The sequence below is a fragment of the Cajanus cajan genome, chromosome 8 (genome assembly GCF_000230855.2).
Source record: "Cajanus cajan strain Asha chromosome 8, NIPB_CcT2T_4, whole genome shotgun sequence".
Lineage (NCBI taxonomy): Eukaryota > Viridiplantae > Streptophyta > Magnoliopsida > Fabales > Fabaceae > Cajanus > Cajanus cajan.
In genome coordinates, this window is record NC_138524.1 from 56,654,634 (window position 1) to 56,674,411 (window position 19,778).

At 36.3% G+C, this 19,778-nt stretch overlaps 2 protein-coding genes across 2 annotated transcripts; one reads left to right on the top strand and one right to left on the bottom strand.

Moving 5' to 3' along the window:
* Positions 1-345: 345 nt before the first annotated feature.
* On the bottom strand, positions 346-5,925 carry LOC109787684 (TMV resistance protein N). The gene is made up of 5 exons (XM_029269073.2): positions 5,338-5,925; positions 3,635-4,739; positions 3,252-3,527; positions 2,312-3,115; positions 346-2,051 (listed from the first exon to the last, which is right to left on the bottom strand). The coding sequence occupies exons 1-5, from the start codon at positions 5,814-5,816 to the stop codon at positions 438-440; spliced, it is 4,278 nt and encodes a 1,425-aa protein (XP_029124906.2). The 5' UTR covers positions 5,817-5,925; the 3' UTR covers positions 346-437.
* Positions 5,926-6,699: 774 nt separating this feature from the next.
* LOC109787683 (TMV resistance protein N) lies at positions 6,700-14,042 on the top strand. Its single transcript, XM_029269076.2, has 5 exons — positions 6,700-8,899; positions 9,720-10,809; positions 10,909-11,187; positions 11,326-12,126; positions 12,428-14,042. The coding sequence occupies exons 1-5, from the start codon at positions 8,436-8,438 to the stop codon at positions 13,946-13,948; spliced, it is 4,155 nt and encodes a 1,384-aa protein (XP_029124909.2). The 5' UTR covers positions 6,700-8,435; the 3' UTR covers positions 13,949-14,042.
* The last annotated feature ends 5,736 nt before the right edge of the window (positions 14,043-19,778 follow it).

A 19,778-nucleotide genomic window follows, 5' to 3' on the forward strand; every position in this document is an offset into this window, starting at 1 on the left:
GTCACCCCTGTTGATGTTTTGCTTCCAGATGTCCACATGGCCAAAATAATTTATTTCGATAAATTATTTTTTAAATAATTTATTTTTGAAAATATTTAATTTTTTTCATTTATTAAGGCTAAAAGGCCCATCATATTCGTCTTAATTGTACAGCAGTAGTAGCAATGTAGCATAATATGATCCTAACAAGAACCTTGGGAAAACAGAACTTATACTGATATGAAGTAGTGCTTGAAGGAAGCAAGAGAGGAAGGAGGACACTGAAGCAACATATAAAGAACAGTCAATTCAAGTTTTTTAGGTTGAATAGCAAATGAACTAATACATAATTATTTTTAGATGGGTAAGACACTTTGTACAATGAGCATGCATTGAAACAATACAACAGTAGAAAAATCTAATGACATCTTTCATTTCTCTCCATATATTTCTTCCTATCACATCATGTCATTGACTATATGAATCAGCTCTATAAGAAACACTTTGATAAGTTTAATTGACAAATACAACCGTAAGAAAATCCATAAGCCTTTCCATATAAATGATAAATCAAATTTAATTAAACGCTCCAACCAATTGGAGGTACGACCAGCATCATGCTCAACCCTTAACTTGCCGTAGGACATGGTCTTGAAGTTAGTTCCCAACAATCCCCGTGGGAAGAAACGAAACATTAGCAACATCGACCATACGAATTTGATGGTTGCCCATGTCCATTTCCCTTCATCCCAAAGTTCTTTTCCCCCCAAGAATGTTGCTTCTGCCAAATATTTGAAAGAAACAAATTCACGACCATTGGTAAGCAGAACAATAGAGGCAGTCAATTTCCCATTATATTTATTCAACCTCAAACACATAGCATCTTCTGCTATCCTACTCATCAATTCTTCCAAAGCAGGGTCGTACTCGTGGCAATCACGTTCTTCCGGTTCCTTCCCCTTCTCAGTGGTTGAAGCTTTCAATAGAACAATGAATGTGATGTCCAGTGGAGCTATGTTGCTTGACACTGATGAGCTCCACACAACTCGGGATACTGCATCGAACCCTGGTTCTCCATGTTTTATGTGCAACCTTCCCCAATAGCGACGCCGACGAAGATGCCGACTTGGATCTTCCTCATCATCCTCTAGGATAATAAGCATATCATGGACAAAAGTGTCTTGCCCTTCTTCCCTCATAAATTCTATCCGAGCCCTTAAGTTTTCTTCCATCACTCTGTATCCATGTTGCATGGCATCATTAGGGTATGTATCACGAACATGTTTTGGTGTGCTCTCTGTTATAATCTCTATGACTCGCAACACATCCCAGGTAGATTCCTCATGATATTGTTCTATACTTGCCCCGTAATCACAGGCTGAAACTTTTCCTTTAGAGTCAGCAATAGTGTGCCTCACAGACCTTAAAAGAAACTTTGTAAATGCATGTGCCTTGTCAAAAAGAGACAAATAATACTGGCCTAAAAGTTCTCTCGGATTGAAGTTTGCATAGAAATGCCTGCATGTTTGCTCAAACTGCTCTTTTGGAACCAAAACTGATGATGGGATAGGGATGCTAGAATTCTTAAATCGGATATCATCAATGTTTGTTTTCTGCTTGTACACAAATACTCCCCATTTTCTCAATGGCAAGAATGAGTGATATTGAACCTGAATGGCCCTCCATTCATTTCCAATAACATGTGCATCAAGACCTTGCCATTCTTCGTCACTGAACAAAACCCGTAGATCACACAACAGCACGTGATCCTCCCCAACGCTGCAATAATGGTTCTCTTTGCGGCATATTTCTTGGCCGTTTATGAACAAGTGGACTCCAACTGTGTGGGACAGCTCTACCTGGACTTGGGGCAAGCCCAATTCTGTAGGGGGGAAGGGAAACTTTTTCATGACACTCTTCTTGTCTTCGCCCACCACAAATGCTAAAGCAATAGTAGGGAACTTATTGCGAGCCCAGATCAACGGAATACCTTCCTTGCTAATATAATCAAACCATTTTGGAATGTTTGTTTTTGGCATCACAAATTGAATTCTTTCCTTTTCTTGGCCAACCTGTAGCATCAAAATTGCAAGTTAAGTAGACTCATATTGGGAGACATTATTAGCTAGTCCAGTTCCATCATGGTTTCTATTAATCTTCATATGACACATAATAAAGTTTTTATTAATTCTTTAAATGTGTTATGTAAACATTGTTTGGGATCATGAACAAGTGGTAGAACTATCAAAAAGTTTCATAAAATAAATCTAAGTTGACTGATGTATATATAATTATATAGTTTAGGTAAAAAAATGATCAAAAGTAGTGAAACCTTAGACAACAGCAATTTTGATGCCTGTGAAGTTAAGCCCCAACAATATCTCGCATTTACTTTTTGGATACTTGGAGGGAGTTCTGGAATGCTCCTGAGATTGTTGCAATGACTCATATCAAGACTTTTTAAGTGCAGGGATCCTTTGATGCATGCTGGGAGAGATACCAAATCATTGTAAGAAACCTTCAAGGCTTCCATTTTTGGAAAACCTTTTAGAATTGCGCACAATTCTTCATTTGATAAATTAGTCTCGCTTAGATGAAGTGTCGTCAAATTTGGCCAACCATTTACTATTGAATGCCTTTCTCTAAACCTTTTAAATGATTCTCCAATTTGTGAACACCCATCAACTAATAAGGTCACAAGTTTTGGCAATAATAGCAAGTTGCATGGTAGATTCTTCAGTCTTGTGCAACTTGAAATATCCAAGTACTCAAGCCCTGTAAGGTTGCTGATGGACTTTGGAAACTCCTTAATGGCAGTATTTACCAAGTAAATCTTTAATGGCTTATCCATCTTTTGCTTTACATCTGGGAAGCGTTCAAATCTTGTGCAGAAGTTTAATGAAAGCACCTCGAGGTATGGTAAATTCATGCTGCACACAAAACTTTTGAGCTTGTTGCACCTGGAAGCACTTAAATACACAAGCTTAGGCATAAATCCAATGGATTTATCAAATCCTTCCACTTTATGGCATCTGTCAAGTGTCAACACTTTTAAATTTATAGCTCCAGACACATTAGGAATTCGAGTTATGGACTGACACTGTGATAGGTTGATGAATGTCAAATCCTCAAATTTCTACGAAAAACAAAGTTATCAAAATGATCAGGAGCATATTCAGTAATTTTAAGTTTTAGATCATGTTATATATCTATACCTATATCTATATGTATATTATACAGAGAGAGAGAGAGAGCGAGAGAGAGAGATGTACCTGAAATGGCTTTTCCAACATTAGAAAACTATGAGGTAGCTTGAAATCAACAATCCTTTGGGGATAAAATTGTGGTGGGAAAGACTTGGATGGGTAACCTTTCCAATCAAGCAGTCGTAAAGTATTTGGTAGATAACTAGGTGCCTTTGAAAATGATGTGTTCCGAATAATTAGAATTCTTAGGTTCTTCATCATCTCAAAAGCAGTATCTGTCCACTCATATACATCTATATGACTGGGGGGATCAAGCATTATTCCTTCAATTCTGTTGCTTCCCTGCATATAAAAACATGTACGGAGTTATCACTAATTATATTTGTCATTGCACAACGACATATAAAGGTAACTAATTAAGATAAGAGTAAAAAATATTAGATTCTTACCGAGTTTTCTTTAAGTACTCGAAGAACTTCCTTATGAGACCATAGTCTGCTACGGTCACCAACATTTGATGACTCCTTTCTAACAATCTCCCTACCCATATCTTGTATTAGATCATGCATATCCAGGCAGCCATTTTCATCTATAGTTATGAGACATTTCGCAATAAATATTTGTATACTTGGGAAGAAATCACATGCCCTTAGTATCCTTTCAACATATTCCCATTTCTCTCCTTTGAAGAAACAAGCAATGTCCAAGAAAATTTTCTGGTCCAAGTCATATAAGCTATGGTAGCTTATTTCAAGTACTTTTTGAATCTTGTCATTTAGAATATTTTCATATTTGTTTAATTCCATTTTCCAATCCTTTAGGCTCCTATCCTTTAGATTGGAGCCTATTACTTTTAAAGCTAACGGAAGACCTTTTGCATAAAGCACTGCAAGATTAGAAACTTCTTCAAAGTTTTTTTCTGGTGCACTCTTTTTGAAGGCATGCCAACAAAAGAGTTCAAGAGAGTCACGTTCATTTAGCTCCTTCATTTCATATTTTTGAATGATAACACCATTAATGACATGCTCATCTAGCAGTGTTGTATCCCTTGTTGTTATAATTATCCTACTGCCAGTACCAAACCAGTCACCTCCTCCAACTAGGGACTGCAATTGTTTTATCGTACCAACATCATCCAAAACTAAAAGAACCTTTTTACGACTAAGTCTGCCTTTGATTTCATTGGCCCCATTAAAAGTATTGCCCATCATGATTTCTGTTTTTTCACCCATCTCAGATAGAAGTGTCTTTTGAAGATCTTCGAGGCCTTTAGAGCTTTTGTTTGATTTTTCTCTGACATTAGCAAGAAAACTTCCAGCTTGAAAATGATGTCTGATATTGTTATATATATTCAAGGCAAATGTAGTTTTGCCAATTCCGCCAGCTCCATAAATTTCTAAGATGCAGACAGTATCATGAGACTCAATATTTATGATTGGTTTCACCTCTTGAAACCGAGAATCAATACCAACTACATGTTTAATAGGTAAGGGGATTGCAGGTAATTTAGCATAAGTGTCTTTAACAATCTTCTCAATAAGTCCAGGTTCACACCTACAGGAACACAATACTCTTTTTATTTATTCATAGTATACTAAACAAGAAAGAAATCCTTAAATGAATAAAATCATGTTAGAAACATGGAGAGAAAAAATATAAGACTCAAATAGAAGTGTATTGAATATATGAGAAAGACGATTACAAAGTGATTATGAAGCCTTTATATAAGCTAAGACAGAAACTATCCACTAACAAACTCTTAATCTTAACTAATTCCTAACCAATTACATCTCTAATTAATCATGAACGATCATACAAAGAAAGATATTAGTGTTGCACAATAGTATACATCTTTCATAATCAAAAGCATTCATGTACGTCAGTACTTTTTTCATACATAAAATCACCTTCAAATACACTTGATGAGTGAGCTGTTTGGGAATGTTTAAATTCCTAATAACAATTGTTCTTTTTTGTTAGTTTAATTTTGTCAAAAACTTGACATAAAAGACATTATTTCTGTAAAAATAAGTTAATCTAAATACTGATAACTTAATATTTTATTTCAAGAACACAAGCATGTTAAAAACAACAATAAATTAATTTCACTTCATGCTAAAATGGTATGAAAATTGAAGTCTTAAGAACATACAGGTCGTCTTTGCAGTGTTCTGCGGTCAGGTGGCGTGTTTCGGACAAAGCCTTCCTCCATATTTTGACCTTCTCCTCAAAGTCTTTTCCGAATCTCTTTTCATGTTCAATCATGGCTTTTGCGTACTTTTCCTTCTGCTCCCACACATGAGAAGGTTCCACTTTGTAAAATATGAGCAGAATTTGTTTCCCTTTGTTAGCATGATAGCAGCGAATGATGTGTGCAAGTTCGTCAAGGCACCAAGTGGAAGAGGCGTAGTCTTCACAGAGCACAACAATCCACATTCTAGATTTTTCTATTGCCTTCACCAGCGAGGGCCTGATTTCTGCCCCAATCCTAAGCTCGTTGCTGTCTCTGAAAATGTACATTCCCTTTTGCCGCAAAGCCTCGTACAGATCATTCGTGAACCCGTAACGGGTCCCTCCTCTAAAACTCAGAAATACATCATAGAAGAAATCATCCTCATTCAGGTTTGCCATGACAGTGCTAAGTAAACGTTGCACTTTGAGAGAGGTTTTGCAGCTAGTGCTTTATGGGGATCACTTGATTAGAACTGTCGTTAAATTCATATAATTGGGATCACTTACCACTCTCATGAATACACCTACAGAGTATTTATCAACTTTGTTGATAACTAATCTCAGAAGATATGAAATTTTAATAAATTAAAATAACTACTAAATAACTTGACCTTTTAATATACAAAAACATGTGTATGATTGCAACTAAGATAAGAATGATCTAATATCTCAAATGCAATGACTCTAATAATATCAACGGATTAAAGTCAAAACAAAACTATATGAAACAAGTTGTCCGGAGTTACTTAGGTCCCTTAATCTTTTTTCATATACTAAAAACAATACTGAAAGGACAGGCTCGATAGTGAGTGCCCACCGTTCCTTAGAAGCTCCGCCCTCGAGTGTGATGTTGTAAGCGTTGACTTTGAAAACTAGCAGGAAATTTCTTATGCCATGGGTAGGAATATTTTATACAAGTTTGAAAGGAGGAAACTCCTACTCTACAAAGTCAATATGCAACTTGCATAATTCTAGGAAATAACTATATACAACCATACATATGTAACATTTCTTATTTATTTATTGTCATGTATTTGTCCTCATATTAATAATATAAAAAAATAGAGAAATAATTACACTAACATTGATCTCCACCTGTGGTTTGAAATGTTGATGATAGTTAAAATGTCAGTGATCACTCCCAACTATGGTCTCTTAAGTGAATCTTGAGTACTTAAAGAAAACTCAGCAAGAATCGTATCACTTGTACTCTTATTTTTAATATTTAACGTTATTTGTTTTTGTAAGATGATAAATATAATCAGCGGTAACTCTACAAATTTTTATGTATAGGGAAGCAATAAAATTGAAAACATAATGCTTGATCCTCCAGACAGGAAGAAATATATGATTGGATAGATACTAGTTATCTATCTTATACTTTAAATTTGCTTGAGTGGAAAGGGTACCCCATCAAAGTCTTTTCTACCATATTTTTATCCCCACAGCCACAGGATTGTTGATTTCAAGTTATCTCATACTTGTCTAATGTTGGAAGAACCATTTCAGGTACAAATTATCTCTCTCTCTCTGTTTTATAAACATAAGAATATTGTCATTGTAATTACCATTTTATTTTTTTGGATAATAGTAGAGACTAATCTTCATCAAAGACAATAAACGCACATAAGTAAATATTTTCCTTTCGATATAGTCGATTCCATACTTAATATTAGGATTTGAATCCTAAACAATTAGATTAAGAAACATAAATCATTATTATTTATGTCTTTAGTAGTCATCACCATATAAAAAAGTATGCCCCTAATCAATAACTCAAATACCTGATGTGTTTCGAGTTATAGATTTAAAAGTTGACACCTGACAGATGCCATGTGGAATTCAGGATTTCATAAAATCATAAATCCATTGGATTTTATGCCTAACCTTGTATTTTTAAGTAAATCAGAGTGCAACAAGCTCAAAAACTGTGACAAAAATGTATTTGCCTTCTCCCAAGTTACTTTAATTTAACTTATGCAGAAGGTTTGAATGCTTTTCACATTTGTCCGTAACATAGTATTTTGGTTGGAGGAAAAATAAGGGGAGGAGAGAGGTTTTCAAAAACTTTTCTTATTTAGTTCAATTTTTAAGAGGGGAGGTAGGGAAGAAAAATCACTCATAACTCAATTTTAACTCCCTTCTAATATTGGAGCAATTTGGAGGGTAGGGAGGGATTTTAAAATATTTTTAATATAATATCTAAAATATCTTTATTTATGTTATTAAATTTAAAATTACAAAGATGCAAAAGTACATTGGATTTTAAAATCTTTTCCATCCCCTTGTATATCAAACAAGAAAAAGTTATCTTTCCTCTTTTCAATCAAACAAAATTTCTAAATCCCCCCCTTTCAATGAAGTCTCTTCCCTCCTCTTTTGACATACCACACATTTACTTTCATGTAAAATTTTTTTTTATATTACATATATGTTACACATTTTTATTTCAATTAAAATTGATAATTTATTAAAATATTTTTTAATTTTTATTACCATTATTCTCCTACTTGTTTAACAAATTGTCTAACAACATACACATCATCATTTTGTGTTTTAATTTTTTATGAAGTGCACCAACATGACTTAATTTTAAAAATTATGAAACCAAATTTAAGATAAGAAAATTTAGGGAACCAAAATTCATATTTATAGGATCAAACGTGAATTTAAACCAAAATAAAATTAAAATCTTATTCTTATCATAGGGTACTTTTGTTGTATCTCACTCTAGCATCTTAATGTTTTGTATTTATAGATTCTCGTTAATCTTTATGCACTAATTTTCAACCTCCAAAATCAGTAGTTTTAGGATATACTTATGAATCTTAAAAAAGATAATTTAAAAAAGATAATTCGAAAAAGACAATTTACCTAATTTTTTTTGGTCAATTCGTAAAGTCAACTCGAGTACATTTTTATGCATTAACATCCACGGTGAGAATTGATGATACCAACCAGGCCTACATCTGCAAATAGAAGTCTCAACTTCAACGTTCAATTATTATTACTACTACTATGGCAAATGGTTATGCAACAAAATTATCAGATTTCAGCTACGATGTTTTTCTGAGTTTTAGTGGCGGAGCCAGCAATGCTTTTGTTGATCCTCTATGTCGAGCTTTGCATCACAGAGGAATCAACATCTTCAGATCAGAAGATGGCAAAACCAGACCCGCCATTGAAGAAATTGAAAAATCCAAAATGGCAATGGTTGTGTTGTGTCACAACTATGCATTTTCCAAGGAGTCCCTTGATGAACTAGCCAAGATCAGTGAGTATGTTGACAATAAAAGAAAACAGGTTTGGGCAATTTTTTACAAAGTGGAACCATCAGATGTACGAAAACAAAAAAAGTCCTATAAAAAAGCCATGGATGGTCATGAAATGAGATACGGAAAAAACACGGAGAAGGTAAAAGCATGGGGGAATGCTTTGACTAGAGTATGCGATCTAAGCGGAATACATTTCAAGGATGATATGTAAGTTACTCTTACCAAATTCTATATCATTTGGTTGTTATTAATGTAGTCAGCTATCATTGGACATAGCCGCTATGTGCACTTAAAAAAATTTGCCAAATGCAAGATTTTAAATTAGTGGTGGCAATAGTGGTAGGGGTGACCTCATTGTAATTTTTTATATTACTAAAGAGAAATGCCAACAATGCACTATTTTGAACTAATTCTTTATTATTGACAAGAATGTTAGAAATCACAAAATTTTATTGTATCACTGCTTATCTAACAAGTACCACTTGATGATTTTGTAATTTCCAGTAAACTTTAATCAAAATAAAGAGTTTGTTAGAAAATGTGTTACTAGCATATCTCCTTGTGGTTGATGCAGCCATAATTGCAGTCACAATGTTACCTAAGAAACTCCCAAAGGCCAAAACCTTGCTGCTGTGGCTGCAGTTACGGCTATAAACTGTTTTTTAAAGTTTGGATAAATGTTAAACACTAAGTTGCATGGTTTTAATTAAATTAAGGTCAGCAACTGCAATTGTGGGGGCTGCAATGGTCACATTTGTTTGCAATTTTTCGCAATGTTAATAATTACAACGCAACTGCAATTTAAAATCATTTAAGTTGATATAGTTGTTTCATTTTAGTTCGTCTGTCATATTGAACGTGATTATATGTTAAAAAGAATGGAAACGCCTGAGATCTTTTATTGTATGAGTATGGTCTTTGCTAGAGTCTAATTTTTCTTTCCAGTATAAGTGCAGGATTTTAACTATGCGTTTTTTTTTTTAAATTAGTACTATAATGAAATAGGAAGAGTGTTATACTCCTGTAGGTTTGAAGCTGAACTTGAGAAGATTGTTGAAGCAGTGTTCTCTAAATTAGCTCCCGTGCCTGTACAAATGAACCATGTAGTTGGACTCGATTATCACTTTGAACAGGTGAAATCATTTTTAGATGTTGAGTCTAGTGATACCGTTCGCATGTTGGGAATTTATGGAGCTGGAGGAATAGGTAAAACTACACTTGCAGTCTATTTATATGAAAAGATTAGGCATTATTACTTTGAAGCTGCTAGTTTTCTGATTAAAGACAGAGAAAACCCAAACAAGAGCAATAATCTCTTGGAAGATCTTCAAAAGAAACTTTTATCTCTAATGGGCGTAGAGACAGAAACCATGATGGGGAGTACAAATAAAGGAGAACTTGAAATCAAACGCAGGCTTGGCCATAGAAGAGTTCTTCTAGTTTTGGATGATGTTGATACAAAAGAACAATTGGAATCACTGGTTGGAAAACTTAATTGGTTTGGTTCGGGTAGTAGGATCATTATAACAACAAGAGATGCAGCTGTGCTGGATTATGATAATGGAATTAAGAAATATAAAATGGAGGAGCTAAAAGATTGTGACTCACTTGAACTTTTTTGTTGGAATGCCTTTGATATGCCTGGACCTGCAAAAAACTTTGAAAATATTGCTCATCGTGCAATAGGTTATGCAAAGGGTGTCCCTTTGGCTTTACAAGTATTAGGATCCAATTTGAAAGGAAGAAGCATAGAGGAATGGGAAATTGAATTGGGAAAATATAGGAAGGTTCCAAATGCTGAGATTCAAGGTGTCCTAGAAATAAGTTATTATAGCCTGCCTGAGCCTGAGATGAAAATATTCTTGGACATTGCTTGTTTTTTCAAAGGGGAGAAATCGAATTATGTTAAAAGGATATTGATGGCTTCTGATTTAAGTATTCAAGTACTTACTTCTAAATGTCTATTGATAGTTGATGAAAATGGTTGCTTGGAGATGCATGATCTAATACAAGACATGGGTAGAGAGGTTGTCAGGAAGGAATCACCATATAAACCTGGTAACCGAAGTAGATTATGGTCTCATGAAGATGTTCTTCAAGTACTGAAAGAAAACTCAGTAAGAATCCTGTTTTCTACCACCATTTTTAATTAATTTTATATGTTTTTCTACTATGACTAAGGTAATTAGTGTTAACTCTTTATAAATGTTTCACAGGGAAGTAGTACAATAGAAGGAATAATGCTTCATCCCCCTAGGCTTCAAGAAGTAGAAAATTGGACTAATACCGCCTTTGAGAAGATGAAGAATCTCAGAATTCTTATTGTTCGGAATACAAAATTTTCAACAGGACCTAGTTATCTACCAAATAATTTACATCTCCTTGACTGGATTGGATTCCCATCGAAGTCTTTTCCACCTTCTTTTTATCCTGAGAATATCGTTGACTTCAAGTTATCTCATAGTCCTTTGGTATTGGAAAAGTCACTTGAAAAGGTATGCATATGCACATTTGCTTTTCTAAATTTTAAAACATGTAGTAAAATTGTCATTGTAATTATCATGATCTAAACTTTAATATGATTGAATATGCTCCTATTCTCCTAACCATTGTTACAATGTTGTGTTTAATAGGTATTTCAGGATTTGACTTTTGTCAATCTTTCCCATTGTCAGTTCATAACTCAAATACCGAACATGCATGGAGCTAAAAACTTGAGAGTATTGACAATTGACAAATGCCTTAAATTGGAAGGGTTTCATCAATCCATTGGGCATATGCCCAATCTTGTATACTTAAGTACATCAGAGTGTATCATGCTCAGGAGTTTTGTGCCAAGAATGTATTTGCCATCTCTGGAAATGCTTTCATTTAACTTTTGCAGTAAACTTGAAAAACTCCCAGAAGTAGTGAGAAAGATGGATAAACCATTAAAAATACACATGAAAAATACTGCTATTAAGAAGTTTCCGGATTCTATTTGTAAACTTACAGGGCTTGAGTATGTAGACATGTCAGCTTGCACAGGACTCAGAGATATATCAAGTTTTGTATCACTGCCAAAACTTGTCACGTTAAAGATGAATGGATGCTCTCAACTCGCAGAATCATTTAAAATGTTCAGAAAGAGCCTTTCTGAAGCAAATAGCCTGCCGAATTTAAAGGCATTACATGTAAGCAGGGCTAATCTGTCGTATGAAGATCTTTCCATAGTTCTTCATATATTTCCAGAATTGGAGTACTTGAATGTATCCCACAATGAAATTGAATCCATCCCAGAATGCATCAAAGGATCTTTGCAGTTGAAGAATCTTGATGTAAGTTTTTGCAGGAATCTTGGGGAAATTCCAGAACTTCCATCAAGTATTCAAAGAGTAAATGCAAGATACTGTCAATCCTTAACTATAGAGTCATCAAGAGTGCTGTTATCCAAGGTTAAGTACATTCTCCATTATTTCCCTTTTCTCATTTTCTTAGTTTGATTTCTGTTTGCAACTGTTTTTTCTCCTTGTTATGCTTTTGAAAATTCTTTCCACTCTAATATATTTTTGACCCATTTTGACAAAACCTATATTTATCAAACAACCCAGATTTAATCTTTCTAAAAATCAATGTTTTTTGTAACTTGGTGTAAGAGCATTATTTTTTTTAAAGCTATTTGACTTAACAAGGTATTCTACTAAATATTTATTATTTGTCTTAGCTTCGTAGTTTGCTATTTTTTTCATGTCACAGGTTTATAAAGAAATGGAGAGAATACATGTTGTGATGCCAAAAACTGGAATTCCAAAGGGGTTTCAATGTATTGACAGAGAAGATATTCCACTTTTTTGGGCTCGCCGGAAGTTCCCTGTTGTTGCTTTAGCATTTGTGTTTAGGGAAGTAAAAACTAAAGAGGATATACTGATGGATACCTCAGAATTGTTGCCTGGAGTTGTATCTGCTGAGGAGTCCTACACTGTCGGCCTGAACTTGTTTATAGGTGGCCAAGAAATCTGTTGCAAAGTTCACAATTACTGCAGTGTTGGGGATCATCACATGTTAGTATGTGATCTACAGGTTTTGTTTAATGATGAAGAGTGGAAGGGTCTTGATGCATATGTTGGAGATGACTGGAAAGCCATTCAAGTTCAATGTGAATCAACTTTGAGTCTGAGTCATTGGGGAGTTTATGTGTACAAGCAGAAAACAAACACTGATGATATTCTATTTAGTTTTCCCGATTCAACAAGTTTGGTTTCAAAAGCAAGTCCACAGAAGAAAACAAGACATATACAATGTTACGATGCAATAGAAAAATTTGGCCAGAACTTGAATTCATTTAAAATAGAACAAACTGCCTCAGTTGCAAACATGCTATTGAGATGGTGGAGGAATGCCAAGGCTAATATTAGAGGGGATGTTTCTGCCTCTACATATGACGCAAGTTTATTGCAAGAGCATGAAGATGTTGTCTGGGATCTGGCACACATTTTGGAGATGTTGATGGAAACATTGCCAAAACATACTAATTCAGAAGTTCAAAGAACAGGCCAATTGGTGGTTGAATTATTGGTTGCACAGGCACAACATATAAAGGAATATTACCATGAGAAGTTTCACTACAATCTAACTATGCCTATTATTCTAGTGGAATCTCAATGTCACCCTTGCACAGATTTAGAAAGAGCTCAAAGCCTTCGTTATTGGGGAACCGTGGAGCTAGAAGAAGGAGATCCACTTGTGTGGAAAATATGGAAGAGAAATGAAGCATTCAAGGAGAGGCTAAATTACACTGTTCTGTTGAAATGTGAGCATCATTCTACTAAGGAAGCTTCAAGCTCTAGCCATAGGGATTCCTTGGTGGAAGAATACAATGATCCTACATTGCAAGCATTGATGAGGAGGATAGAAGAAGATACTGCGAGGTTGAATAAATCTTATGCGAAGTTGAAGGTTTCTATTGTTCAAACGAATGTCCCAGTTTCTGAAAAATATCTTCTGGAAATGACAATCATTAGAGGTCTAGAAAGCTTGGGAAGATTAGGGTCTAATTTCTTCAAGACAACTTATGGGAAATTGAGGATGGAGCATGATGCTCATAGCACTACTCATGTGCAGCATGAGTTAAGGATGGACCATGGTGCTCAAAGCTCTACTTTGAATAAGGAGCAACATAAGTTGGGGGTGGAGCATGATGCTCAGAATTCTAATCAGGAAAAGAATAACTTGGTTTGGATCAGATTATTATTTGGTAGATTTTGGAGGCAAAGATAGTGAAAGATAGAACAAAGTGGTTTACCTCACCATGTGTTATGATTTTTTCTATTCTGGTGAGTTGTTCAACGAATGGAATTGCTTTATGATTGCATGTTAGATGTTTCTCTCGTTTACACTATTAAATTAGTTGGTTTTCATATGATGTTTACTCCTTTATTGTTCATTGATTGGTCTAAACCTTCACTTTCATTACCTTTGTACCTTCATGTTACAAATTTTTCAGGATGGTTCCACCAAAGACACGCCCTGTGAAAAGAATCAAGACTATTGCAGGGCGAACATCCCGTGCACCTGCATTTGACTACACCTTCCATCATAAGGAACATTAGAATTTTTATCCAAAGTTGGAAGAGAGAAGTATCTAGATGGAGAGGATGGTTCAACTTAAGCCTAATGAATACCCTGAATTCTAGGAAGAAATCAAAAGAAGGAAGTGGGAAAAGCTAGCCTCCTACATGGCCCCTGCCAACATTTCTATTGTGCGGGAGTTTTATTACAATGCTGGGGTTCTTAGCAATGAGTTTCTTGAGTACACCAGCTATGTTAGGGGTGTCACTATCAGGTTTGATGCAAACACCATTAATGTTTTTCTGGGCACCCATCTGACAGAAGGCCTCAGGTATTTTGAGTATTCAGATTGGATATCCTCCAACAAGGATTATCAGTTGGTGGAACAAACTATCTATAAAACAGGAAAGAAATTTTAGTACACAAGCAGAGGAAAGATATCTCATATTCTGAGGGAAGATTTAATCCCAATGGCAAAATTTTTGGTAGCTTTTATTCATGACAATCTTGCTCCGTGTTACCACACTTCTGATGTTTTGGAGCCAAGGGCACTGCTTCTCTATGCTATCATGGATAAAAAAAGTTATTGATGTAGGGGCACTCATAGCTGAAAAGATTAGAAGTTGTGCATTAGGGGGAGGTGATGCAGCTGATGATGAGGAGCTTCTAATCTCTTCAGCTATGAGTGCCCCTACATTAATAGCTTTTTTATCCATGATAGCATAGAGAAGTAGTGCCCTTGACTACAAAACATTAGAAGTATGGCAACATAGAGCAAGATTGACATGAATAAAAGCCACCAAAATTTTTGCCATTAGGACTAAATCTTCCCTTAGGATATGAGATATTTTTCTCCTGCTTGTGTACTAAAATTTCTTCCTTGGTTTACAGATAGTTTGTTCCACCAACTCATAATCCTTGTTGCGGGATATCCAATATGAATACTCATAATACTTAAGGTCTTTGGTCAGATGGGTGCCCAAAAAATCATTAATAGTGTTTGCATCAAACTTGATAGTGACACCCCTGACATAGCTGATGTACTCAGAAAACTCATTGCTAAGAACCCGAGCATTGTAATAAAATTCCCGCACAACAGAAATGTTGGCAAAGGCTATATAGGAGGCTAGCTTTTCCCACTTCCTTCTTTTGATTTCTTCCTGAAATTCAGGGTATTCATTAGGCTTGAGTTTAACCATCCTCTCCATCCAAAGACTTTTCTCTTCCAACTTCGGATAAAAATCCTAATGCTCCTTATCACGAAAGGTGTGAGAGTCAAATGCAGGTGAACGAGATGTTTGCCCTACAATGGTCTTAATTCTTTTCACAGGGTGTGTCTTTGGTGGAACCATCCTAAAAAATTTGTAACATGAAGGTACAAGGGTATGAAAGTGAAGGTTTAGACCAATCAATGAACAATAATGGAGTAGACATCATATGAAAACATCTAATTTAATAATGTAAACAATTAGTAGCAAAGCTGCCAGTGAGACGCTAAGCTTCATTAGCACGCCTAGCGTGAGAAGTGCAAATGCAAGGCAAAAGTTTCTACCAAAGCCATGTTGAACACCAGGCCCACGCTCAACGTGAGGGATTGTAGCAGTAATGCTCCCCCGTTTTCCATTTTTATAGTAACCCATAGGAATAGAGCAATCCTATAACTAACTACACTTAGAAAGCATCAATCTTTGAATGAGATTATTAAAAACAAGATTTCTTAGGGTTTAAAGAAGATGAGTTTAAAGAACAACACTACAAATGTGCAAACATCAGTAATGGGCATAACGGTGAAACCAAAAATCAAAAACACCATGAATGTAAGGGTTTCCATGAAAATGGGTAAGGGGATGAGATGAATAGAGAGACAGAAAGATAAACCAAGAAGCATAAGATGGAAGGAAGTGTCAGAAAAGTTGGCCTTTGATGCCTATCTCATTCCCTTCTTCTCAATAAATAGTACAAAGATGTTTTCAATTATTTATGATAGAATAAATCTAATTCCTAATTTGTAGGAAGTCTAATTATATGTAATAAATAAATTGATTGCTATTCCTAAAATACATAATATATAATAGGAAACAGTAATCGTAATTGATTCCCTCATTAACATCCCCCCTCAAATTGATGCGGCTGATCAAGAAGCATCAATTTGTGAACTAGAAATTGATGTCGTGGACGAGGAACAGCCTTGGTAAATATGTCTGCAAGCTGAAGTTGAGAGGTGACATGAGGAAGGGAGATAACATGATTGTCCAAAGCTTCTCGAATAGAATGGCAATCCACTTCAATGTGCTTAGTGCGCTCATGAAAGACTGAATTGGTAGCAATTTGAATGGCACTAGTGTTGTCAGCATGGAGAGGTGTTGCATCTGTTTGAGGGAATCCAAGCTCAGCCAAAAGACCACGAAGCCAAATAATCTCAGAACAAGCTGTTGACATAGCCCGATACTCAGATTCGGTGGAGGACTTAGAGGCACGAGACTGCTTTTTACTTTTCCAGGAAATCAATGCAAGCCCAAGGAACATACAATAACCAGTGACGGATCTCCGAGTATCAGGACAACCAGCCCAATCAGCATCACTATATCCCACCAAGGTAGTTGGGCAATCGTTGGGAAAGAAAAGACCACGCATAGAGGTACCTTTCAGATAGCGTATAATGCGACGAACAGCAGCTAAATGATGATGACGTGGAGTGTGCATAAATTGACTCACCTGTTGGACTGCAAAAGCAATGTCAGGGCGGGTAATCGTCAAATAATTAAGACTACCTACCAACTGTCGATATAGTAAAGCATCCGATAGAAGATCACCCTCATCACGATGATATTTAACATTAATCTCAAGAGGAGTATCCACCGGTGTAGTAGAGTGGAGACCGGCGAGAGAAATCAAGTCTTCAACATATTTATGTTGATGGAGAAAGAGACCTGTAGAGTCCATGGAAACCTCGAGACCTAAGAAATAACGAAGAGGACCGAGGTCTTTCATATGAAAAGAAGCCTTGAGCTGCTCTTTAAGATGCTGGATGGATGTATGATCAGAACCCGTAATTACCATATCATCAACATAAATGAGAAGAAGAACAATACCAGTTGTCGTATGGTGAATGAATAAAGAAGAATCATATTGACTTTGAACAAAGGAGAATCCAAGAAGAGTGGATCGAAACTTCTCAAACCATGCCCTAGGTGCTTGTCGTAGGCCGTATAAAGAGCGTTTTAGCTTGCACACGTTAGGGGAAGGAGAAAACAAGCCCTGAGGTGGAGTCATGTAAATATCCTCTATGAGGTCACCATGAAGGAAGGCATTCTTCACATCCATTTGATGAAGTGGCCATCTTTGAGAGGCAGCAAGACATAGAATTGTGCGGATGGAAGTCATTTTTGCCACTGGGGCAAATGTCTCGTCATAATCCACCCCATATTGTTGTTTGTTACCCAAGGCGACCAATCGAGCCTTATAACGATTAAGAGTGCCATCAGAATTCAACTTCACAGAATACACCCATTTGTAGCCGATAGGCTTAACACCAGGTGGGCAAGGAATAATGTCCCATGTGAAATTCTCCTGTAAGGCTTGAAGCTCCTCTTGCATTGCTTTCACCCAACGAGCATCCTTAACTGCTTGTGAATAACATGTAGGAATAGATATACCAGATAAAGTAGCAGTAAGAGAAATAGCCCCAAAGCCATACCTATCTGGGGGACGAATAATGCGTCGGGATCTACGTTCTGCTAACGAAGCAGGTTCAGGTGGCGAATCAGCATCACGAAGGGGCGGGGTAGGCTGTTGCCGAACATAAACATAACCTGGTTTAAAGCGTTCTATAGGACGAGAACCACTAGAAAAATTTGGAAGGGAAACAAAGCCATTAGAAGTAATAGGAGACTGAAAAAAATATTGATGATCAAAGAAAACCACATTCCGAGATATGCGTAAGCGAGAAGCAGTGGCATCATAACACACAAATCCTTTGTGAGTAGAACTATAACCAAGAAAAGCACATTGGACAGATTGAGCCCCAAGTTTATGACGATCAAGAGGTGGTAAGTGGACAAAACAAACACAGCCAAAAGGATGGAGATTATGGTAATCAGGATGAACCTTAAATAGACGAAAGTAAGGGGAATCAAGCCCAAGAACCTGAGAGGGAAGACGGTTGATCAAAAAAACAGCCGTGGATAAGGCTTCAACCCAAAATTTAGGTGGAACAGAGCCATCAAGAAGTAGGGACCGAGTGACATCAAGCAAATGGCGATTCTTACGTTCTGCAATGCCATTTTGTTGAGGTGTATAGGGACAAGAGCGTTGAGAGATAATCCCATGTTGTTGAAGGTACTTTTGAAATTGATGAGAAAGATACTCCCCGCCAGAGTCACTACGCAAGGTCTTAATCTTGGTGTGAAATTGGGTCTCAACATAAGCTAAAAAGGTCTTAAACATGGTGAAAACCTCAGCTTTGGATCTAAGAAAGTAAACCCAAGTATATCGACTATAGTCATCAATAAACGTCACAAAATATTTGTATTGAGCATGAGATAAAACAGGAGACACACCCCAAACATCACTATGAATAATATCAAAGCATTTATCAGCACGATGAGCAGAAGAGGGAAAAGGTAGAGTTTTGCTTTTGGCAAGTTTACACACAGAACAAGGAAGTGACGAAGAAGAAATAATATTTTTATTGCCTATCAAACCAGATTTTATTAAATGCGACAAAAAAATAGAGTTTGGGTGTCCCAATTTTTTATGCCAAGTCACAAATGTGTTTGGAACATTATTACAAACAAAGGATGAAAAACTAGGAGAAGTAAATTGAAGCGGAAACAATCTCCCCACCTTAGGCCCCTTCGCGATCACTGTCTTCGACACCTGATCCTGCACCAAGCAACCAGCCCGAGAAAAATGAACATCACAATTAGTATCCACCAATTGACCAACTGAGATTAAATTGGACGATAAACCAGGAGACACAAGTACATTTCGAAAGAAAGAATTAATGTCTCCAACAGCAGCTATAGAAAGAGTATTACCGTCCGCAATTTGAATTTTTTCGGTGCCATTGTAAGAGTGAACATTGTGCAAATGTTTAGGAGATCCAGTCATATGATTAGAAGCCCCAGAATCAACAAACCAAGGGGAAGAAGTGGCAGTAGACTTACCCGTGATGCCTAATGCAGAAAGAGCAGATAGTACCACTTGTTGCACCATATCCGTAGTCAAAACACTATTGTCGGAGGGTGTAGGAACAGAAGAGGGACATGCTGAACCAGCCGTGGCAGTAAAGGCTTTCAAGGGACGTTTTGCTGGTCTTGTGGGGCACTCGGTGATAATATGACCACGCTGTTTGCAGTAGTTGCAAAATTTTTTAGTGCAATTTCGAGCAATATGACCGAACTGTTTGCAGGAGAAACATTGGATCTGCCGCATGTCACGACTTTTGCTTTGACCTTGAGCAGAATAGGCGATCGTATTATCAGAAATATCAGACATGGAGCCTTGGGTAAGTAGGCGTTGTTCCTCCCTAAGTAAT

Coding starts and splice junctions, on each gene's coding strand:
- LOC109787684 (XM_029269073.2), bottom strand. CDS start 5,816: ATGGCAAACCTGAATGAGGATGATTTCTTCTATGATGTATTTCTGAGT. Junction 4,740..5,337: donor GAACACTGCAAAGACGACCT/GTATGTTCTTAA, acceptor GTGTTCCTGTAG/GTGTGAACCTGGACTTATTG. Junction 3,116..3,251: donor TGTTGGAAAAGCCATTTCAG/GTACATCTCTCT, acceptor TGTTTTTCGTAG/AAATTTGAGGATTTGACATT.
- LOC109787683 (XM_029269076.2), top strand. CDS start 8,436: ATGGCAAATGGTTATGCAACAAAATTATCAGATTTCAGCTACGATGTT. Junction 8,900..9,719: donor ATACATTTCAAGGATGATAT/GTAAGTTACTCT, acceptor ATACTCCTGTAG/GTTTGAAGCTGAACTTGAGA. Junction 10,810..10,908: donor AAGTACTGAAAGAAAACTCA/GTAAGAATCCTG, acceptor AATGTTTCACAG/GGAAGTAGTACAATAGAAGG.